This window comes from Podarcis filfolensis, assembly GCF_964270895.1.
Source record: "Podarcis filfolensis genome assembly, chromosome: 15".
In the NCBI taxonomy this organism is placed as follows: domain Eukaryota; kingdom Metazoa; phylum Chordata; class Lepidosauria; order Squamata; family Lacertidae; genus Podarcis; species Podarcis filfolensis.
In genome coordinates, this window is record NC_139618.1 from 42,283,552 (window position 1) to 42,308,686 (window position 25,135).

Here is a 25,135-nt window from a genome sequence, read left to right on the forward strand (position 1 = left end):
GGCTAAAGAAGACAAGGCTGTGAGCGCGATCCATCCTTGAGCAGCATCTTTAGCCTTGCACAACGGGATGGATCGTGCCCGCTGTCCACCGGGGCTGGACTAGATGACTCCTGGGGTTCCCTTCCAACCCTACAATTCTATGACCTCGGAAGGTGTTGGGGGTCTCCACCACTGGAGGCTTTTAAGCAGCGGTTGGGGGACCATCTTCCTGGCGTTCTTTAGCTGTGATTCCTACATTGTGAGGGGGCTGGGCTAGATGACCCTCGGGTGGCCCTCCCAACTCTATACAGTCCTACACTTCTGTGGCAGAAGATCCACAGCCACTTCACACAATGCCTACTCCCAATTTTCATTGGAGAGACATGTGGCTTCAGTGTCTAGGTAGGTACCCCCCTACCTGCCACTCTTCCCGCACCCCACTTAAGCCGAGGGAATTCCTGCCCAGAGAAGCTCCCAGGTGAGGCAAGGGTTAAGATCTACCTCTGGTAAATGGCTTTGTATCCCCCCTCTTTCCCTTTTCTCTTCTTCTTTTATGCTATTTCCTTCTTTTGTGTTTTGTTTAATCTGTTTTTATTGTATACTAAAATAAAAGCTGCAAAGTTTTCTTTTTTATAATATCCCCCCCTCCAAACTAAAACGTTAATCTAGATAAAAACACTGATCCAGAGGAAAATAAAGGGGGTGGAGAAAGGATGAAAAAAGAAAAAGAGGTAGAGATAGAGAGATTTTTAAAAAGTTGGCTTCTTTAGCCTTGCGCAGCCTCCCGCAGCTGGAGAGACGCGCTAGGCAAAAGAGGAAGCCCGGGCAGCGAGCGGGATGGATCGCACTCGCTGCCCTGGCTTCCTCTTTAGCCCTGCGCAGCCTCCTGCGGCTGGAGAGGCGCGCAATGCTAAGAAGGAAGCCAGGGCAGCGAGCGGGATGGATTGCGCTTGCTGCCCGGGCTTCCCCTTTAGCCTTGCGCAGCCTCCCACGGCTGGAGAGATTGCGCAAGGGTTTTCTAGAGGAGGGAGAAGGGACTGACTGGCCGCGTCAGTCCCTTCTCCCTCCTGGGGAAAAGCCCGCAAGAGCCGCACAAAGCTTGTGTGTGGCTCTTGGGGGCTTTTCCTGCCTGCCTCCCCCCCTGCATTCGCTCCATAGGACGCACAGACTTTTCCCCTTAGTTTTTAAGATGGAAAAACTGCGTCCTATGGTGCGAAAAATACGGTAATTCTGTCTTACAAGCTGCAAGTGTTATCTAGTCTGAAATTTATTTGTCCCACTCCCCCTATGGCATTAAAAAAAAATCTAATGCAGGCATGGAATATATAATTTGCCATCATATAAATGACAAATTTGATACCCAAATGGAGACGAAGCACCCCAGCATTGTCACAAGGTTACCAACTTTCTCTTCTTCCTGTTTAAGGGTCTCCTCTGACCACCCCAAAGCTGTGTGTACTGTTGCCTTCGTGGACCACAATCTGTACTGAAATCCAAGCCTGCTGTTAACTTCACTTGCGCTCTATTCTTGTGTTTGCTATTATTTTTTAACACTTTTTTGTGCATAAAAGCACTATCCTCTCCCTAGAGCCTGCCTGCAGTGAAGACATGGTCTGTACAACTGCAATTATTTAGAAGAACAGATGGAGTGAGGAGCAGAAAGTCTGTTAATAGTAATAGAAATGCTACATGTTAACCTGGACAGCACACGATGACAGTCCCATGACTACACGTTCTGTTCCCACCAGCTGGGCACCAACGCAGAAGTGAGAGATTCACAACAATAGCAAAACCAAGAACCCACCTAAAGTTAGAAATCAAATTCCTTCACACTCTTCAGTGTAGGTTTCCCCCACCCCACCCCCAGTAATCTCCTGCCTCATGGTCATTTCAAAATATTTTCATATTTAAGGTGTGGTGTTATAAATTTCAGCATGGTTGGCAGGATAGAAATTAGGCATGAATGTGTGAGAAGGAAGTACAGGCCAATAAAGGGAGCACAAACATGGTAAACCAAGAATTTTATATCTCCCCCAGTCACAATAATTAACTCTTAAGATTGTGCTGACATAATATATATAATCGCTGAGCAGCAGATTTGCTTGGGCTTTTTTTTTGTAAGATGTGAATGAATCAGAGGTTGCTCCTAATGGAATCTAAAAGACAGGAAGGGACATGACCCAGTGGCAGAACATCTGCTTTGCATACAGAAGGTTCAGCCCCCATATCCAAGCATTGTTGAGAGAGACCCCAGTCAGAAACCCTGGAAAGCCCCAGCCATTCAATGACAGACAGGACTGAGCTGGATGGACCAATGTTTTGAGTCAGCATAAAGCAAATTCCTGTGTTTGTAGGTACTGGTATGTCATGAGCAACATGGAGGTGTCATGGAGTGGTCAGATTTTGAGAAGGAATGGGAGGAGCTCAGAGAGTTGGAGCTGGAGAACCCTGGAGTGGGTCCTAGTGGGATGGGGAGGTGGAATCAGGTATCCAGGAGCAACTTACCCGAAATCATACAGCTGTGCTTTATGTTATATCCATGTATTCGAACACAAACACTTCTGTGACAGCTCTCTGCTAAGAATATAATAGAGTTATATTTAGCATTTATATAGTGCTTTAGAATGCTCAAAAATGTTTCACATTTTTATGTAAATAATGTTTACAATAATCCTGCAATTTAGGCCAATATTATTATCTCCATCCTGCAGATAGGGGAAGGAGCTAATAAATGACTTGTCTGAAGCCAAATTACTAATTACATTCCCCCCTTCTTTACATCAGATTTACTGTTGGGAAGCTGCTAATTTAATGCACTGGGGCACATGCATTTACTGCATTGTTCTTCTAACTGAATTACCCCTGCCCAAGGTGTGATTAGCTCCCCCCCCCCCTTTGAAAAAGATGAGTATTCCTTTGTTCTTCTGATCGCCTTTCCCGCTCCTGTAAACTAGTGATCCACGCTCTCTCCAGGCCCACATTTAACCCCCAGCCCTGAGTTTCTAAGATAAAAAAACACCAGTCATTGAGTTAGCTTAGAATTCGCACATTTGAAACTGGATGCCCTCCTTGCAAACCAGTTTAAGCATAAAATGTTTTTTAGTTTCACGTGTTAAATCTTTAGATTAGATTGTTAAAGTTTCAGAGACAGATGTGATATCACTGCCTAATGACAGACCAGTTGAATATTATGCAAGAACAAAGCTAAGTCCATGAAGCTTATGCCGTCATAAACTGGTTAGTCTTTAAGACTCTTAGTAGTTTTTTGCTGCAAAAGGCTGTTGGCTAATCCTCTAGATTTTGTTATGAAATTATTCTGCTCATCTTTTACAATCAATCACTGTGTGTGACCAGTGAGAAGCTAAGGAACTAGTCTGTTGTGGAAACAGATTTAGAGAGCATTGAGGCTGCCCCCTCCCCCCGAGGATCTAGGCCAGAGGTCTCCAAACTTATTTGGCCTACCGCCCCATTTTATTGGGGGATGGGGAAACCTCAGCGCCCCCCTGGAAATCTACCTTCTTTAATCCAAGAAATTAAGCTTGCTGGTTCAGTCTCATCCGCCCCAGGACTGGGGCTGGCGCTGGAGCCATAGCCCACCTGCCATTGGCCAAGTAGGCGTCTGCTGTGATCCACTTCCTGGGCCTGAGTGAAGCCCAAAAGGGATCACCCAAGGCCGGGAAAACCCCTCGCCTCAAGCATGTCTACCAGATCCAGGGGAGGCGTTGTCACCACCCCACAATGGCGCCCGACCTTTCGGTTAGCATCATTACACCAGATGAAACACGTACAAACAGTTTTTCTTCTTTCTTTCTCTGCTTTTTGTAGTGAAGAGCAGGCTGAAATACTTTAAATACATAATATCCATATTTTTTACAGGAGAAGAAGTATGTTCTCATCATGGTAGATCCAGATGCCCCTAGCAGAGCGAATCCAGAATACCGTTTCTGGAGACATTGGGTTGTCGTTGGAATCAGCGTGAGTAGCATGTGTGTTTATGTTATTACATTGTTCATGAGGATGCATCAGTAGCTTTGGAAACACTGCCAAGTTCAGATATACCTGGCTCTTTCCTCCATCATTATCTCACCTTACTGAGTGGTTAACACTGATTAAATGAACAGTAGTTAATTAATTAGCAACTATTTTGGAGGAGAGGTCTGTCTACAGACAGATGGCCCTGTAAAGACATCATGGCCACCACTAAAGTCATACCTCGGGTTGCAGACGCCGCTTCAGGTTGCGTTTTTTCAGGTTATGGACTGCCGAAACCCAGAAGTACCGGAATGGGTTACTTCCGGGTTTTGGCAGTCGCACATGCACAGAAGTGCTAAATCGTGCTTTGCGCATGCGCAGAAGTGCCAAATTGCAACCCCCGCACGCGCAGATGTGAGTTGCGAATACTGCGGGTTGCAAACGTGCATCCCACACAGATCACTTTCGCAACCCAAGCGTCCACTGTACAAGTTAGTGGCGGTGGGATTGGGGCCACTATTGGTCTCATGGGCGGGATGAAGGGGAGATAGTGATATGTAAAATCACTCTTCTTCAGCTTTTGCTCAGTCCAGCCAAGGAGATTCTTTAAAGTTTTCATGAACCATCTCAGGAAGTGAATGGTCCTCTTGCTCCAAAGGCGTGGGAACATCCCTTATCTGTGCTCTGTGATCTAGCCCAAGGACTACAAATTACCTTTGAGCTCAAAAAAACCAACCCTATTTGAGACTTTTACAAAGCTCTCTGTAAGCAATGCTTGTTGTCTGGGATTTGTATGAAAATAGAGAAACACTTTAGATTTGTGTGTATTTTGCATACTTATCTGATACGGTTCTTCATGGTTGAGTTTCAAGCCAATGTGGCAGTGCGGTTGTAGCTTTGGTATACACATCAACTTAGATTTGGTAAGGTTACAGTGAATCCAGATATCTTGCCAGTATATGGCCAGTATGCTTTCTGTGGTTTTGGTCTAACTGTGTTAATTCAGGTATGTCAAGTTTCAGGAACTTGCCCTCTATTCATGCAGAAAAACTGTTCCAGGCAAGATTTGTTTTGATTAAAAATAATAATAATTAAAAAGGCTAATTAATCTGTCAGGACCAGGTGCTTTGTGGAGCATATTTTTAATCCCATTTTGGATTACTGCTAGAGTAAAAGATCTAATGATTCCAAGTTTTTTTTCTAGGAATGTTGTGTCCAGTGGTTCAGATTAATAAAGTTTTGTATAATTTTTTTTTAATCCTCCAGAATTTTTTTTGTCTTTGGATTTTTTTACCTTTTTGCATTTTAACACAATATATAACTCATTTTGTTTGATTTATGCATACTTGTTTGCTACGCAGAATATTCATTATAATATCTGTGATGGGATGTTGAGCTGCTTGTGCGTAAAGTTCCTAGTCCCTCAGTGTTTGGCTAAGTCCACAAACCACTGTCTGTAACGGAGCTCCATAAGCATGGCTCCGTCAGTCGCTGGCAGAATCCGACAGTGGGCGTTTACGGAATTTCTTCCAGCATAACAGCTACTTAACGGAAACACGTCTTCTGGACTCTCTACGTGACAGTTTCCGGCGAGGAGTGGGTGTCCCTATAGGAGGTCCTGAAACCTCCCCGCTGTTCTCGCTGGAATTGTCTCTGACCCATTCTTCCGACTCGCTTTCCCTTGGAGCTCTTTCTCTCCCCCTGCTGGTTCCCTCCTCCGCTGATAAGTCTCTCTCAACCTCTGGGAGCCCTTGCACCACTGGTTCTTCCGATGACAGTTCCCTGACATCCACCTCCCCTCCAGGGCCCCCTCCACCCCCTCCCCTCCCTTCCTCTGCTGGAGGCGAGGGAGCAAAACCCCTGAAAGAATTTCCCTCATCTTCCGAAGTCTCGAACATTTTCCTCCACCGGTTGCTGTTTCGGGTTTCTAAGTACTCATCCTCCTCGGAATCTATTCCTTCTTCCAACTCAGACCCCGTGAATCCTTCCAATTCCTCCTCCTCGTCGGTGGTGCCAAAGTACTCCCTCCGGAACCTCGCTACTGACTGAGGTTTCCTGGGGAACCTTTGATGGAACGCTTCAATTAAGACCTCGTCATTGACTTCCTCTGCCATTACCCAGGTGTTTTCTGACTCCGGTTCCCCTTCCCACGCTACCAAATACTCCACCTGATTACCCTTCCACCTGGAGTCGAGGATTTCTGCCACATGGTTGCTGCTCTCCCTCTCTTCTAAGACTGGTCCCTGTGGGGAAACCCCTTCTTTTCCCCCCCTATACGGTGACAGTAATGACCTGTGGAATACTGGGTGCAGTTTCATGTGGTTCGGTAACCGGAGTCTGAAAGCTACGGGGTTAACCTGTTGAATGACCTCAAATGGTCCCAATCTTTTGGGTCTCAATTTCTTGCAACCCCCCTTGAACGGCAATCCTTGGGTGGACAGCCACACCTGATCCCCCACCCTTATGGTTTCACCTTCCCTTCTGTTCTTGTCTGCCTGCTTCTTATATTGTTCTTTGGCCCTTTCTAAGTTGAGTTGGAGTTGACGATGGATCGCTTCCATTTCTTCTACAAAAAGTTCTGCGGCTGGGACGCTCCATCTCTCCCCTCCTCCCCCTGGAAATGCCCTGGGGTAGCACCCATAATTAGCCAAAAAGGGGCTCATCCCGGTGGACACATTCTCCGCATTATTGTAGGCAAATTCCGCCAGCGCCAACTTTTCCACCCAATCGTTCTCTCTGTCATTGACATAACACCTCAGGTATTGTTGGAGGATACCGTTTGCTCTTTCCGCCTGCCCGTTGGTTTCTGGGTGCCGGGCAGTCGAAAAATTGACCTCCACGTGCAGTAAGCTCATGAGCTTCCTCCAGAACCTGGACGTGAATTGTTTGCCCCGGTCTGAGACCACCCTCAAGGGGGCGCCATGCAGTCTAAAAATATGTTCTACAAACAATTTAGCTGTCTCTTCCGCCGTGACTGCATGTGAGCAAGCTACAAAGTGGCCCATCTTAGTTAACAGGTCTACTACTACCAGTATGGCGGTTTTCCCCTTGGATTTCGGCAGATCAGTCATAAAATCTATCGATACCGCCTCCCATGGCCTCTCTGGTGTGGGCAACGGTTCTAACAACCCCGCCGGCGCCCGCCTTTCTCCCTTGGCTCGCTGGCATTGGTCACACCCTCTTACATACTCCCTTACATCTTCCCTCACCCTGGGCCACCAAAATTCCCTGGTAACCAACCACATGGTTTTGTGTTGCCCAAAATGCCCTGCTGTAGGGCTGTCGTGCAGCTGTTTGAGTACTCTCCCTCTCAATTCCCCTTCGGGTATATATAGTGCCCCTTTGTAATACAATGCCCCGTTTCTTTCTTCAAAACCTCCGGAGTTTTCTCCCTCCCTCCTTAGACTTTGGAGCTTATTCTGAGCGTATTCATCATTCTGCGTCTCCTCTACCAGTTCCCTTTGCCCCACCAACGCCGCCCCACACACCCAGCGGTCCTCTGGGATGATATGTCTCTCTTCGGGTGCTCCCTCCCCCTCCAAATACTCTGGTTTGCGTGAGAGAGCGTCCGCCCTGATGTTTTCTGGGCCTGGCACATAGCAAATTTCAAAATAAAATTTGGAGAACTCCTGTGCCCATCTCACTTGCCGTTGGTTGAGCACTCGTGCCGTTCTCCAGTACTCTAAATTCTTGTGGTCCGTGCATACTTGCACCTTGTGTTGTGCACCAATTAGTAAGTGTCTCCATTTCCGGAATGCTTCGTGAATGGCGAGTAGTTCTCGGTCATATACCGTGTAGTTCCTCTCGGATTTGTTTAACTTCCGCGAGAAGAAGGCACACGGTCTCCACTCCGACTTATCCTTCCTCGGCTGAAGAAGCACCGCCCCCACCGCCCGGTCTGATGCGTCAGTTTCCACTCTCATGGGTTTTTGTAAATCCACGTGCAGGAGCTGTTCTTCCGAAGCGAAGGCCTTTTTCAATTCTTCGAATGCTTGCCCCGCTTCTGCCGTCCAAACAAATTTCTTCTTGCTGCTGAGACAGTCCGTGATGGGAGCCGTTAAATGGGCAAAGTTCTTGATGAACTTCCGATAAAAGTTCCCAAACCCTAAGAATCTTTGCACATCTTTTTTCGTTTTCGGTGTCTTCCATTCCAGCACCGCCTGGACCTTGCCTGGATCCATGGCTAATCCCTTGTCTGACAAGCGGTACCCCAGGAATTCCACCTCCTTGGTGTGAAACTGACACTTCTCTAATTTCACCCACAGTTGGTTTGCTTGCAGTCGGCTCAACACTTCTCTGACGTCCTTTACATGCTGCTCCTCATTCTCTGAATAGACTAATACGTCATCTAGGAAGGCCACACAATTCTTGTAGAGCAGAGGTCCCAGGACGTGGTTCATGAACGATTGAAAACATGCTGAGCCTGCTTGTAATCCAAAGGGCATAACGAGATATTCGAAAGCCCCTAGAGGGGTGAACATTGTTGTCTTCCATTCATCCCCCTTCCTTATCCGTATCAGGTTGTATGCCCCCCTTAGGTCCAGTTTAGTGAAAATTTTTCCCTTCCTCACCCGGGTCAAAATGTCATCAATCCTGGGCATGGGGAAAGCCACTGGTTCCGACACTGCATTTATGCTCCGGAAGTCCACTACAAGTCTAGGTTTATCCGTGTTTTTTTTGTCCACAAAAAACACTGGGCTGCCCCCCACCGCTCTGGACTCTCTGATGAAACCTCTCTTCAGGTTTTTGTCAATAAACTCCCTCAACTCCTGCATTTCCCTGTCTGACATGGCATACAGCTTGCCCACAGGGAGCTGGGCTCCAGGGACTAGATTGATCTGGCAGTCAAAGGGTCTATGCGGTGGTAGTTTGTCTGCTTCCCTTTTGCTGAAGACATTGCTCAGGTCAGCGTATTGTTTGGGCACCTTTCCTTTGTCCGTTACTTCTGTTCCTTCTAGAAAGGCCTTTGCCCCTTCCGGAGCCTTGCCCTCTTTGCAATGTTCTAGGCAATGTGCTGACCCAAAGGAGACCACTCTCTGATGCCAGCCCACTAGCGGATCATGCAACGCTAGCCAGCTCATCCCCAAAATAATGGGAGCCCCTCCCAAGGTGGCCACATTGAACGCTATTCTTTCGGTGTGCCTGGCTACCCTCATTACCATTGGGACGGTCTGTAAGCTGACTTCTCCTCCCAACAGCTCTCTCCCATCGATCGTGGTCACCTGCAAGGGGTTGCTTAAAGGGATTGTCTGTATCTGGTGTTCTGCTGCAAACTCCTTGCTCATAAAATTACAGGAGCTGCCTGAGTCCAACAGCGCCCTTATCTTTAAGGGATGTCCGTTTGGCAGCTCTAGCAACACCTCTATCACTAGGGCTGGTCTCGGAGGTTCCGGCGTGGGCACTTTTACTGCTCCTTGGCCTGACTGCTGTGCCCTGATGGTGGCAGTCAGGCGTTGGCTTTTACTTGGTCCTGCCCTTCCTCCTCCTTCCCCCCAACAGCTCCTGCCATCCCTTGCCATTCCTTTCTTTGTGGACAGACTCTGGCAAAATGACCTGGCTGCTGGCAGAGATAACATTTCTTGGGGCTCTTCCCCTCCTTCTTCCGCCCTTCACTGGGATTTGAAACTGCCCGCGCGCGCGCTGTTCCAACTTCCATCGGCTCTGCGGGCGGGAAAGTTGGCTCCGGAATCTCTGGAATGCGGAAATCCCTCCAACGCTCCCCTTTCCCTTCCCGCTTCTCCAAGGCTCTAGCCTCCTGGCGTGCTCCAATGGTCAGCGCTGATTTGGTCAGCTGGTCCATAGACTCCGCCCTGGGCGCCCGGGAAAGTTCGTCTTTCACAGCCGAAGAAAGTCCCTCTTCGAAAAGCATTTGAATGGGTTCCGCTGACAGATCCCACCCCAATTTGTGTATCAACATAGTAAACTCAGTCCAGTACTCACGGACAGATCGGATCCCCTGTTTACAAGCCATCAACTGTCTGCGCACCACTCCCTGTTCAATGTCGCTGGAAAACATCAGGTCCATGGCGCGAAAAAACTTCAGTGCGTCTTTCAAGACTTCATTATGCCCTGCCATCAGGGGTCTAACCCAGTCTCTCGCCCCCCCTTCGAGATGGCTAACCACAAATGCCACTCGTGATTCCTCGTCGGGAAAGTCATCAAACTGCAGATTAAGAGCATACTGCATCTCTGTCCTAAAGGCTTGATAGTTCCTGGGATCCCCCCCAAACTTCTGCACCAATCCTGGCATCTTTCTTGCTTGTGGGGGGGCCTTTGCCTTTTCTGCATCCTGAGCCCTCCTCTCATCGAGCCTCGCCATTTGCAGCACTAGCTGGACCTCCAACACCCGGTACCTTTCTTCCAGGCTTGGACCGGCTCCAGCTCCTCCTGCTTCTCCGGTTCCGGCTGGGTTGCTCATGATGTCTCTCTGCACAAGCTGCTTTCAGGGACTGTCGGATTGCTGTGATGGGATGATGAGCTGCTTGTGCGTAAAGTTCCTAGTCCCTCAGTGTTTGGCTAAGTCCACAAACCACTGTCTGTAACGGAGTTCCATAAGCATGGCTCCGTCAGTCGCTGGCAGAATCCGACAGTGGGCGTTTACGGAATTTCTTCCAGCATAACAGCTCCTTAACGGAAACACGTCTTCTGGACTCTCTATGTGACAGTTTCCGGCGAGGAGTGGGTGTCCCTATAGGAGGTCCTGAAACCTCCCCGCTGTTCTCACTGGAATTGTCTCTGACCCATTCTTCCGACTCGCTTTCCCTTGGAGCTCTTTCTCTCCCCCTGCTGGTTCCCTCCTCCGCTGATAAGTCTCTCTCAACCTCTGGGAGCCCTTGCACCACTGGTTCTTCCGATGACAGTTCCCTGACAATATCGCTTTATCTTCTGAAGTGAATTATGTATCTGTAGGACTTCTAGAAATCTTAGTTCTGCTCTTTTTCTTAAGTCTTCTGTACACTCTTTGTGTCCATTTATGTTCATTTTTAAGATCTTGTATTTCCTGAATTAGATTGGCATTTACCTTCTATTTCTCTTTTTAAATTCTCCTTTCTTTTCACTTATAAGTATGCTACACATCACAGCTTTAAACTTTGTCCCAAACCACAGTAGTTGTCTGTTCTCCCATATCAGGGCATGATCTAAGATATTAAGAAGACCATTGTCCACATTGTGAACCTGAGAGATAAGGCCTTCTGTGATTAATAAATGATCCAATCTGGCATAATTTTTGACCTTGTGACATACATGTATAGCTCCTTAGTTCTGGATTGGCTATGCACCAGTCATCAAAGTAATTGTGTTTATGTAATTCAGTCGTACCTTGATTTTCAAACAGCTTAGTTCTTGAACGTTTTCGCTCCTGAACACTGTAATCCCAGAAGTGACTGTTCCGGTTTGCGAACTGTTTTTGGAAGCCGAACATCTGACAGGGCTGCAGTAGCTGCAGGAGCTTTGGTTTTCAGATGTTTTAGAAGTCGAATGGACTTCCAGAATGGATTCCGTTCAACTTCCAAGGTACGACTATATGTTGTAGAGGGATGTTCTAAAAGGAGGCAGTTTGCATGGGTTTAGTGATAGGTGAAACGTTCTGCATTTATCAAAATAATAATTAAGTACAAGATTTAAGTCACCACCTATCATCACCTTGTTTAAATGAGTGCAGTAATGGAAAGGTTTCATCCAGAAATTGTTCTTGTTGAGTATTAGATCCATAAATAGAGCATAATGTCAGCTAGCAGTTATCTAACAGACCTTTTAGGATGATAAATCTTTAGGGTCACTCAGTATATTTTTTAACTGAAAATCAAGTTTGAGAGAAATCCAGGTTGCTGACCCCCTACTTTTGGAAGTGCCTTGTCAGGTGTCCCAATTTCTACTTTCACTTGGAAGGAAGGATTTCGTATCAGTATTGTTTTTCCATTGTTTGGTATGCATCTCTTGTAAAAGAAAAAGAAAGAAAAAAGCAAGCTCTGGGTTATCTCGCTTTAAAGCTCAAATAACTAGACAACACACAGAACATAGCTGTCAATGTTTCCCTTTCTTAAAGGGAAATTCCCTTATTCCAAATAGGATTCCTCGCAAGAAAAGTTTACAGCTATGACACAGAATAATGTTTTGGGATTAAATAAGGCTACAACTCTGTTGGTTACAGATGTGAAGGTTTGGCCATAGGTATTGGGGTAAGCAACAGCATATATCATTCCAGCCCGTCTGCTTCCAGTGCTACTAAGGGTAAAGGGTAAAGGACACTCTATGACCTACGTCAAATTGGGGCATCCCCCAAATGGTCCCCGTAGGAGGAGTGGTATGGCCCTAGCCCACTTCAGGGCATTGGACAGGAGTCACTCATCCTGAATCCTTTTAACAGGATACCCTTACCCATGGAGGGGCAGGTGGAGGCTACAATCTCCCCTCCAACCAAGATCTAAGCTTACCCAATGCCTATCCACCTTACAAAGTTGTGATGATTGCTATGAGGTAGGTGAAAAGCCAAATGTCTGATGCCAATTTGGGAAAAATTCCTAACCAGTCCTGAAATATGGCGACCAGCATTGTCCATAGCAAGGTCGTACCATCCAAAACAACCCTAAACTGCGGGAGTTAGGGTGGGAGAACTGGCACGACAAAAGGAGAGGCTGAAAGGCTGGGCAGGCCTTCAATATACCCTGGCATCAGCATCATCATCATGATTAGGCAATTGGTCCCATGCCCAGGGGAATGCCCTCCAATTCCTGCCGCCATTGGCCAAATTGGTGCGGGAGGGTGATCCAGCCTGCCATATGCCAGTTCACAATGGAGGTCTGGGGCCCGCCTGCAAAGCCGCACAGCCAAGAATAAATGGATTTATTGCAGTTAAGTGTAGCATTATAGGTTAATTTTAAATCATGCAACATATTCAAGGCAGCAGATCTGTTATGCATCATATTAATTTTAGTGTTGTTATCATATTCCGTCAACAAAAAATAAAAATGCTCTGAATTCCTATAGGGAATCCACATTCAAGCTCCACCTTCCCCCCTCCACGATCCTCCCAACCTTCCCAACAGAATAATCTCTACACCTATGGCTGAGAGTGGCTCACCTATGGCTCATGAGCTCAGGTGAAATTAGAGGACATAAACACTAACCCCCTCCTCCTTTCCCACAGAAGCAGAAAACGCTTTACATGGTTATATTGAAAACAAATGAAGAGAATAATAGTCCACCTATTGCCTGTTTCGCTTATAAAGCTCTTGGTCAAACTTAGAAGTTGGTAGTTTCAGTGGGACCTTAGGCAGAGAAGAAGCCATCTGTGTGTTGTCTTTTCTGTTCTTGCTGCTGCGTCTTTTTTGCAGGCGTCTTTTTTATCTTGTTTTTCTCCCCCCCCCCATTTCCCCCCCCCCCATTTGCTGCCAGTCTCTTCCTTCCAGTTTTGTGTCTTCCTCTCCACTGCCTTCGCCTCCCAGTTGTTTGTCTTAATTTGGTTGCAAGTCCCAGTTGATTTAAGAATTTTTTAGCTTCCATTTGTGCAGAGGCAACTTTAGTTTGTTTGGCCTTTTCTTTTGTCTAGAGTTTTATTTGTTTATATTTCTGCTTGATACTTAGAGTCCTCAGTAAAATTAAAAAACAAAACAGTAAGTTGCTGAGTTGTATGCTACCTGCCTTTTCATATACTGGTGAAGTTCACATTGATTGTAGGAGAATTATGTTTTTTCTAGAATATCTGTGCCCCAAACAACTTTACCTTTGGGGGGGTTGAAGGTTAAGCACATAATTGCAGAGTAAATGAATATAGCATTTGACACAGATTCTTCTCTGTCATGTGGGAGTGGAGCTTCATCAGAGATGCTCTCTATGAGAAAAGTGCGTTACAAGTGTGTCCCTGTTTGCTTCTGTGAAATATTGGAGTATATCTGTTCTTTTCACTTTGAGAAGATGTGGCCAGGGGATTTCAGTTAATGTGCCACTAGACTGCCAGCATTTATCAGGAGAGGTTCAAGTACATATTGGAACCTTAGGTTTGTGTAGTTAAAGTGGTTTTAAGCACACTAGTTTAACAACTCCACTTTAAAAATGGACTTTGGAAAGAGATGGGGGAAATAAATGGAAAAGTCTAGGATGAACAAATGACTAATGGGAAGTTATGTAATACTCCACAAGCAAATGAATGCAGGGTTGGTGCTCATTGTTATGTTACTGCCCCATAAACAACTCAGAAGAAAAGCTCAATAAAGACTGGCTATTGTCTAATTACTGTGTATTATTATTACTGTTATTATTATTATTTGCATTTGTTAGTCAATTTGTACCAAAAAAGTCTCAGAGCAGCTTAACATGATATTTTACAACAGATAAAAGCTATTAAAACTAGAAAAATTTAAATAATGTATAATGCAACGCATAAACTTTGTGCAAGCAAATCGGGATGAATGCTGAATGAATTAAGAGATCGTGTAGAGAGGAGTCCTTCGTGCTTTTAAATGTTAGTAATCATAGTTCTGTGCTAGACTAGAGTAGTATGAACTTTAATTCAGGAATGTTTCTTAAATGTCAGGGAATCATAGATGGGGGCAGAGGGAAAGCTATTACTATTTATTTCCACTAATATGTTGCATTGTCTCTGACTTACTCGCTTCAGATAAAGCCATCTAGGAAAGCAACTTCTTCACGCCTTCTTGTATTTTGTAATTTGTTGAAAAGTTTAGATGTTTTCAGCTCTGACTCGATCTAATAGTCTTGGTACTAAAGCCTAATTAAGATATCAATTAATTTGCAACCTGTATTTAAAAAGAAATATCTAGTTGTTCTCTATTCTTCTCTGAAATTACTGCCAAGGGCTTTTTGTACAGATACCTTAATTAGACTTTTTATTGTTAATGGGAATATTGAGCAAATTAAAATTGGATATTAATACTTTCCATGATTTTCATAATTGGCTGAAGAAATAAAGCATTCAGAATAATTGTAGCAGCTTGTGTACAATTTTACTCCCATACAAATTCTTTCACAGGAATCCTTACACATTCCTGAACAATGAGGTCTTGAAAGTCTCTCATTAATTTTAATATTTATTAATTTATTAATCACAAAAAGCTGGAGCTAGCTTTCTTCCTTCTGTGTGCAGATCTTTCTAGTGTTACTAATTATTGCAATTAAAAGTAACTTTTAAGGCAAGAAAGAAAGTCTGAAATCCAACACAATTCTCTGGAAAGGATGTGTGCTCAAATGACATGGTGCAGTTTCAGATAGCAGTGCAGTGGACGTTTTGTTTTCTTCATAGCTACAACACTTATAACTGAGAGGAAGAAAGACATAGATTTGTATCGTAATAACATTTTTAGGAAATCATGAACAGAGAGATGGGGGAGACTGACACTTGTAGGGATGTAAGGAAACAGTGATTTCCACCCCGTTCTATGTTTGTTGGAATCCTACTACAGCTTGGCTTCTGCTAAACCCTACCTTGTTCACCTTACTATCTGCTGTGGCCGAATTATGCATTTGATTATATAATGATTTTTGTGCATTTCAGTTGAATGGAAACTTCAAAAACAATGCAGAAAACAACATAATTATATACATAATGTTTGTAGACTTAATTTTTAAAATTGTAACCCACCCTGGGACCTTTGGCTGAAGGGCAGGTAATAAATTAGAATAATAATAGTAATACATTTAAAAATGATACTGCTCATATTTGCATGTGTGATTTAAGTTCCACACCCCAAACATTTGAACATGCAATTTCCATTCCTGTTTCCTTTTCTGATTGAATTCTCCTACATCCATATACACTGGTACGAGATGCAATAAATTTATGGTGTTGAATTGTGGCTTTCCATCTGTGATTATTGGGATCTTCTGGGAGCCAGATTTTAAAAATCAAATCACTGAGCTATGTCTGAGTGGAATCAATGTAACTGTTTTTCTACTAAACCAGAGGGGTTTTTTGTGTATGTCTCCAAATCTGCTCTTTCTTTCCCAGTCTAATGCATTCATGTATCTGGCAATATTTTGTTGATTATTTTTTTTCATAGCCATAGCAGTGTGAGGGCCTAACTGCACTTTATATTAATACTATGGCATGCAGCTATGTCCCTCGATTTTGAAGACATAGTCATAGGCAAGCGGGGAAGTGATTTCCTCAGGACCTCAGTGTGTATGGAGGTTTAACCCTTTCCAGCTGCAATCCTGATGAAAAAACCCCTTGCTGCAATTAGCAATTCTACTTTACCAATGTTATTCTATTGCTAATTGCAATGGGGAGATGGATTTTCATCAGGCTTGCAGCTGGGGATGAAAGGGTTAAATCTCCCCTCTCCAGACACTGCGATTCCAATGGAAATCTATCACAAACAGCCTGTAAAAACAAATTCTCTAACATTGCTGCAAATAATTGAGTATGCAGTTATGCCCTCAGAATTGGGAAGTTCCCATTGCCATAGGTTCTTCCACACAGAGAAAAGCAGTTGCTACAGGGAGCAGATTATGATAACTGACATCATGTAAACAGGAGACCTGTGTGTGTCTGAAGAAGGAGATCACTCTTAAATTCTGCCATTCTGCCATTGCCGTATGTATTTTCTGGATGGGGAAACATGTGAGCCTCCATGTGGTGTTGGACTCCAACTCTCATCAGCCCCAGTGAGTTTGGCCAGTGGTCAGAGATGACTGGAGTCCGACAACATCTGAAGGACCACAGGTTCCCAACCCGTCATATAGAAAATAGAGGTGAGGTGAAACCCTAATGAGAAAGATAAGACTTGGCTCAGTAGCATCCACTTGTTCATGACATTTTGTGCCCTGCCCTTCTCTGGCACTTGCCCAAGCCTCTTCATGGTGAATTCAGTCTTGCTGTAGGGTTTCAGCCAGAACTTTCACCCATCATGTTGTAAATTTTAGCAGCCTAATCTGTTGAACACCTTCTGTTACACAATTCACCATTCATTGCTTATCATCACTGACGACACTGTTTCTTGAATTGTCAGAAAGAGGGTGCTTTAACTCCAAAATAATGTATATATTTTAAAAATGTTGCTACAAAGTGGAATAATATCTTTTGATGACTGTTTTTAAAGCCCTTTAGGTGTTCATGGTAATTTGCAGTGTAAAATTATTTAGAGATAAGAGCCAAATTAGCTCTTAAAGGCGGGAGGTCGATATGTCCCGTTATCCATGCAAGCAGTGTTTAAATATAATCAGCCTTTACTCTAATGCAGCATAATTGTTCATTTGAAATAGCTTTTTTTATTCCATTCAATGAGTCATTAAAATATTCAAAAGATAATGCAGTGAATTAGAAATAAATTTATCACATTATCCTGCATATACTGAAGAGTATCAGGTAAATAGGCAGAGACTGAACTGGTATACATAGAGATCCAGTAAATAATGCACTGTTGTTTTAAAAATCAGTAGGTAGAATAAAAGTGTAAAGAGAGGACAAATTGTGTCCTCAAATTCTGTTTTGCTTCCTACCCAATCACGGGGAATAAGGGTGAGAATGACAGTAAATCTGCAAACCTTTGCTGTTCTCATTTTAATATTTATTAGAATAGTACTTTGTAGTTAAAAATGATTATAAAAAACAACTCTGTCAGAGGAGAATTCCTAGATAATGCCTTCTTGTGATATAGTGAAAGGGGGAGGGGAAAAGAACACTCTGTGGTTATCAGCAGAATGCAATAAACTATTTGCTCTAACCACAGAATTTGATGTCTGGGAAAACTGACTACACAGACTTACCAATCTGCCCTGCTACCTGGCCTACGCCAGGGCCTGGACTTCCATCAAGCATAAATTTGGGCAGTTGGGAACAGAACCCAGTCAATTTCATTCCTCATTTCTAACCACAGGGTCACATTTCGTCTCTCCCATCTTACTTTGGCTCAGTGACAAAAGAGAGTCTTCTGGAGATTTGGTCCCCATATTCTTCTACAGAAATGGCTAGGTATGCTTCTCACCCACATGGAAGGCTGTACACACAAGAGCTGGCTGGTGGTACCACACGAATCTATGTTTACTTCTGCTATTGCTGAGTTGAAGCACTATTTTCACTGCAGGATATTTCTTTGACACATATAGTGTGGGAATGGGGTCCCAACTGTGCCCATCCTGGGGCACAGGCAAGCCGCCCTCTCTCTTAGCGCTCCAGGTGTTCTCATTAAGGAGGCTTTGATGCCTGAAGGTGAAGCAGCAGGGACGGTAAAGGAAACAATCTGTTCAGCGAGGAACATGGTACAAAGACAGCTGTTCCTTCTGTGCAGTACGGTAGCAGTGTGAAACGCATGCCCCAGTAGGATGTTAGGCTAGCAAGCTGCTTCTGTGACATGAAGAGTATGGCTGTTTTCATCAGCAATGATCTCTTAATCCTCTTTGTGTATATGTTTCTGTCTTGGACATGTGTGAAGTTGTGCAGAGGGAGGGACAAATTACAGCACCCTTCTGTGAAAGGACCAGGCCTCTCCATTAAAGGGGCACTCATCCCTTGAGGATTTTGCAAGCAGTTTCTTTCTTATTGTTGCTTGACTTTGTCAGTGAATTTCCTCTCACTGGCTGATGAATAGGTTCTGGGTGGCAAGTGTCACCATAGAAACAAGTGCTAACTTAAGCAAACAAGAGCTTTATTAACATTAAGAGTAGTAGAGTATTTCAGAAATTATTGGAACTGAGTTATAAGTTTGCTGGAGGGGGAATTCAGCTAGACCTTCTGCTCTTTTGGGGTGGGGAGTGAGAGAGAAGGAAGGGGGGGCTTGTATGCGTACTGGGTTATCTCCTGAAGAGCTGCATGGGGTTCTTACATTAATCTTCTTTCCAGACTACCTGGTTAGTGGACATTTCCACGTGTGATTTGTGCTGCCCTTGTTCGTTGATTCCTGCACTGGCAATCAATGCGATGGAGGCTTTTGCTGACCACAGCATTAGAGATTATCAGTGTGAATCACCAGTTGGCTGGTTCCCTCTCCCTATAGCATGCAATCTCCTTGTGTGTTGGTATTCTGGGGTGTCATTTGCACATTCTACCTGCCAGAGCTCTGCCATTGTGAGGCCAAAACACATAGTCAGAAATAAGGTCAGGATTATTTCAGTTATCGGGTGTCTCATACAAGGAGTATTAAAAATCTTCAATTGCTCAGCGCTTGCTTCATCACACCCTAAAAAAATATTAATGCAGAATGCTTTATGTAGTAATCTGATGCACACTTAACCCGGAATAGGTACCATGGAACATGGTGGTAGAGAGGCAGCGACATTTGAGAGCCTCCCAGATCAGATGCTTTCTGCCCCACTACACTCTGGCTACTCCACCCCTCCCTCTGTGGTCACTGTACCTTAAATGCACAAAGTCTCCAAGGGTCGTTTGCTTGTTCTAATCCTTCATGCTTCTGAAGAGGTTCCAGAGCAGTGCAACAGCACAGGGCATCATGTTGCCCTGAAGACACTTATTGGGAGGAAGGATGTGCTTTAAAAGTATGGTGTGAATGTGACCTACTTCATCCGCACTCTACTGAGACAACTACAGTGTTCAACCAGAGCAGGAAACAAGGAAATATCATGTCAGACTGATCTTTTTCTTTCCAAATATTCCTATTTTGCTTTTCCATTTAAAAATAGCCAAGTGGCTAGCAAAATTAATATACTACAAACTATAGAATTAAAACAGAATATTTATTTTAAAATTGTTAAGAATTTGCAAGAACTCCAAGTAACGATACCATTAAAGTATCAATCAATTAAAGGCCATCCTAAAAGCATGCGGAATAAAGCATGCCATAACTACATTCTGAAAGGCGAGTGAGATGGAGCCAAGCAACTCTGCTTCATAAGGGAATTTTGTAGTCTAGGCACCACAACAGAAAATACTGTTTCTTTTATTCACCCATTATACATCTAATAATATAATGAAATCTAGTAAAATCTAATAAAAGAGGTCAGCAGAGCAGAACTTCCAATGATGAACTCCATATTCAGACAGGTTTGAACAGAATAAGGCAGTTCTTGATGCATGTTAACTTTAAAAGCCCTATGTTTGTTAAGAAACTGAAGAGATACTGCTCTATATCTTCTTAAACCCAGAAAGTAGAGACCCCCTACTTTCCCTTCTTCACCAGTGCTCTTTTCTCCCCTTCTTCCAGAAGCCCTTGAGAAAATTTAACCAGATTCATGAAGCCAATGGGAAGACGGAGTCCCTGACAGAGTCTGCTATTTGTAATCAATCATGTAGTCCTAATTTCACTGGGAAACACAAGTGGTTTGGGCAAACAAGGTATACGGAGTGCAGAAATTGGAAAAGGCAGAAGTCAGGCAGTTGCTCCCCTCTTGATGTCTTCTACAACTATATGGTCCTCAAGGCAAGATATTTGTTTTCTAGTTTTAATTTTCCTTGTTGGTATCAGAGGAAAACTATTTTCTCACTGAAAATGGTGCTATTTAATGACATCTAGATAAATGTGGTGGTGGGGAGAATTCTCCAGAGTAAGGAAACAAATCTCAGCTTTGGTGCTGCTGCCTCGGAGCTCCATGTGTGAGGGTGGCATAGACCAGCCCTGAGGGCACATACTTGCTGCAACAAGTTTCTGTGTTTAACACGTTTTCCATGAATTGTATTGGAAGTTGAGTGTCAACTGTTATTATTCATGCCCTGCAAACAGATGGGGTTTAATTGCTGTTACTGTCAGCCTAGCTGTAAATATCACAGGGAAAAAAGAGCTCTTTGGCTAATTGTTTTAAAATAAAAGTTGAGAAAGTATGTATATAAATTATAGATCAAGTGTATTTTAAAAATCAAACTGTTTATATTGCCTTTAAATACAGTATTTAGTCAACAGCATTAGGATCAGTGAATGGCTGAGAGATACAATGCCGCCCTACAGCCTAAGATGCCAGAACAATATGACAGCAGTAACTTATTACTGATGAAGGAGGTGGGGGAACCAACATGAAAATGTGATTGGTCAGCACACTAGAAGAATAGAACAGCTAATCTTTGTAATTTCATGGGCACCATTAAGGCAAAGTGCTGCTTTTATATAGCTTTGAGGAGAACAAGGTACCATACCTAGGTCTGCAAAGAGGTTGAGAGTTGACACATGCATGCTGGATTGAGGGGAGGGGGTGCGGCATTCCTTTTAGTCCTCCAGAAAGTTAATGACAAAAGGTGGGGGTGCAGGGCAGGCCATAAATATATAGGAGGGAAAGGTGAGTTGAGCATGTGTGTGTGTGTGTGTGTGTGTGTGCGCGCAGGTGCACACCTAAATACATAAAAGTACTGGTTTATGGTGCTTTATTGTCATTACTGTACAATTCCTGCTGCATGTTTCAGAGCAATTTCTTAAATCCACCCTTGGCTGTGCTGCTTTTCAGACGCCCACCTGCACCTGGGGGAAGTGTTAATGCATCATGGTGCTGAGGCAGAGCTACATGATCACCTCATATTCTTCAAGTTTGGGAATGGGGTGAAGGGGTGGGAGAGAGGGATTATAATCAGCTTTTATACCCTGTGTCCCACTAGGGCTGAGGGCCCTGCTTGTATCACACAATATGGATAGACCTTTAGTCAGTCCATTCAATTAATGAAGGATGCTCACACTATTTTACATGACAGAACTGGTACGCTTTTAAGAAGTTAATAGCTTGTGTGACCCAGTGGGCAGTGTGAGCAGGGATGTTCATAAATCTCAGCCATGGCAACTTTGGCAACCTGGCAGTGAAAAACCCATCTCATGCTTTGGAGATTGCAAAAAGTGAGGTGACTAAGGTTTGTGAACTCTCAAATCATGTTACATTATTCTGATAAGCATTTTTTAAAGGCCTTATTAAAGGGTCAACACACACACATCTTATCACAGCTTCAGTATACCAATGATTTAAAAATGACAGTATTTAACAATCACAGTTTGTCTTAAGGAACAGGACAACATTCATAGCTTGACACCTGCTTGGTAATAACTTTATTGGTCCCCTCAATACACTTTTCAAATTGAGTCCCCAGAGCAGCTGTCGACATTCAGAACCACACACAAAAAGTTCCACTCTTGGAGAACGTTTATTCTTTCTGAAGAGCAATGGGACACCCCCCCCAAACCACAAGAGATAAGCTGCTGAATGGAACTGGTGAAAAGGGTGGCAGGCAAGCACTGTGGTGTCCAGAAAGTAGTTTCATAGATTTGGAAGGGATCCTGAGGATCGTCTAGTTCAGTGCTTGCAATGCAGGAATATGAAACTGCCCCATACCGGGATGGAACCTGCAACCTTGGCATTATCAGCACCACACTCCAACCATTTGTATCCTTGCAAATACTTCTCACCACTGAGGCCACAGGAACTTTCCGATAAGTGCCTGTGGCACTATTACAGGGGCACTGTAGTAGCATATGGTTCTACTGAGTAGTCCTAGTTTCACTCCTGGGCGAGTGATTCAGCTTTTTCAAGGTAACACAAGAGCAACATGAAAAATGGACTGACCAAATTTCAACAGAAAGGAAAAAGAATGAGGGTATTGCTGGCCGCTAGAGGAGAACAAGAGTACTTTCATTTCTATAAAAACATACTGTTTCTTCAAACCCTTAGAATCAGTTTGTATATATATCTTTGGAGAATCTGTTGCTGCTATCCACAGATTCTGATAAATGTCTGGTTTATTTCCTGAATTATAGATGTTGCTATCTGGGCACTGCATTGCTCCAAATGAACTATGGTTCAAGACTTTTGGTACATCATGGGCTTCCTGCTCCTCACACTTGCGCTGCTATGAACAATATACTCAAACTGATGAGTAACTAGAGATGCCGATGGCTCATTCCTGTCCCCAATTTAACAAGAGCATAGAATTAACACAATATTTACTGCAAAGCCCAGGCACTCTGTTTGTTTCTGTAAAAGGGCCAAGCGTCTGTTTGAGCTCCCACTAAGGTGTATTCTTTCCTGAATTGTAATTAATGCTTGCAGGTAATTACAATCTAAAGCACAACTGCTTAACAATTCCCCTTCCCAAAGAAAACTAATTTTAATGCCAAGAGGAAAAGTAAAATTTTAGCATAAAACAAATGCCAGAGGATGAGGCTAGCAAAGGTCATCATAATTTCTTTAGTTAGCTAAACTGGCCTGTCTTTGGTGAATCTGGATGATCATCAATAAACTGAAACTTACTGGAAGGTGGATTGGGCTTACCTGCTTCATCTCTCTCACTCTGCCCACCCTTGGGATTTGAACCTGGGTGAGAAGAAACAAGGTTACCTTTTGTTGGGCTGAAGGATTGCTGGTGCATTTACACCCATACCCTCTCAAACAGTTTACTCCAGTGGCAATTTCAGAAGTAAATTATGTAACTTCTGTTCCTGCGTGCAGCATCATGTTAGTGTAGAGAGTAATAACAGTTCACAGGCAGTACAAAAATTAGTCGCCAGCTACATTCTACTCAGAGTTGATCCATTGAAATTAACGGACCCAGGTGAGTCATATCTATTAATTTCAGTGGGCCTACTTTGAGTGTGACTAATGTTGGATACAACCCAAAAGTAGTTTACTGCTGGGACTGCTGCCCTTTGAGAGCACAAGTGCAAATCCACCTCTTATTTCATGAGAAAAAGCTGTAGGAACTTTGTGTGTTTAACACAAAAGTACCTTTCTTAGGCCTACAAGTTATTTACAACCAATATCTAGATAAAGAAGAAAGAGCTTTGAACTGTTTTCATTACTCGTATGATACAATTAATCAAAATGATGCAAAAATGGGCACATTTCCACACTTTCCCTGTATTTATATAATTAATGTTATAACATTCAGCTTTATATAATTCAGAATTTGAACTACCTTGGCATAGAAATTTATTTATTTATTTATTTATGGCTCTGCTATAGATGAAATAATTTCCCTCAAATAAGAGCTGTTTGCCTACAGTAGTTCTCACAATTTCATATACAATTCCATTTCAACCTCAAATGAAAATGATGTGGGTGCCTCCCAACTTGCCCAGGCTCCAAATGCTATGACTTTGTGCCTGTTGCCAGTTAATGCCTTGGAAGAAATTTCAACACAGGCAGCCATTGACTTGTTAACATTTGTTTTTCAGTGCTGTGACAAAGATTACCCACCCTCCTTAGCAGGCAACTGCAAAGGTTGCTCTGAGGATGATAGTGAATCAGTTCTCTCTGCCTTCATTTTCACAGCAGGTACCTACTTTATGGAGATTGAATTTAGGGTTTTTCCAGGATGCTTCTATTTCATTTAGCATGCAAAGGCTAATAATTTGTCTCAATTCAATAAAACAGAGGTTGCAAACACTCTCTCTGCTTATTTAAAGGATGGCTTTTTAATTAGTTTCTTTCAACACGGGGGGAGGGGAACAGATAAAATATACCAAAATGGCAATGCAGCATTTTTGCAAACGTGTTATTTGGGCCAGCGTATTTTGTGCCTGTCAGTCCTGAAATCTAGTGAGCAATTTGAACCGGTTGAATAGTTGGGATCTGCCCTGAAGTCTCTCAGGCTTTATTTCAGACCCTGACCCCCCAATCCCGTTGTAAATCCCGGCTGACTTGTTCCTACATCAGAGGCATTGGTTGCATAAAACAGTGTTGTCCCATTCAAGTGCATGCGGTTCTTGACATGCTAATAATGAAAAAAATGAGTGGAAAAATATGCCCATGTCCCTCTTCCACTTCAGGCCTGCTGTTTTATGGAAAGTTTGTTTAACCTTTTCAAATATTAAATGCACCCTACAGCAAAGTGGTATTTTATTTTTATTAAATTATTTCTATCTAATTCATAAAATCTATGTACTGCTTGATGATGAAAGAAACCTGTAAGCAGTTTGCAAAAAAGAATAAAACAATAAAAGTATAAATAAAAACAGTAAAAAGCAGCTATTTAAAACATTCAAAAATAATAAAAACAATTTTAAGCAAAAAAACAATTAAAACCACATATCATTCCACATATCTGGGTAGGCATGTTTAAACATGTCTTTTAGCAGGCACCAAAAAGAGTACAGTGGTACCTCTGGTTACATATACTTCAGGTTACATATGCTTCAGGTTACAGACTCCGCTAACCCAGAAATAGTACCTCGGGTTAAGAACTTTGCTTCAGGATGAGAACAGAAATTGCGCAGCGGCAGCAGCGGGAGGCCCCATTAGCTAAAGTGGTGCTTCAGGTTAAGAACAGTTTCAGGTTAAGAACGGACCTCCGGATCGAATTAAGTTC

At 43.5% G+C, this 25,135-nt stretch overlaps 1 protein-coding gene across 3 annotated transcripts in view; it reads left to right on the top strand.

The window, feature by feature from the left end:
* PEBP4 (phosphatidylethanolamine binding protein 4) overlaps positions 1–25,135 on the top strand; it is a gene marked incomplete at its 5' end in the record, with an annotated part of 251,310 nt that overhangs the window by 97,060 nt on the left and 129,115 nt on the right. For all 3 annotated transcript variants that reach the window (XM_083589089.1, XM_083589091.1, XM_083589090.1), the window contains one exon: positions 3,856–3,954. In XM_083589089.1, the coding sequence (XP_083445215.1) occupies positions 3,856–3,954 (99 nt within the window). The remainder of the gene's footprint in view (positions 1–3,855; positions 3,955–25,135) is intronic.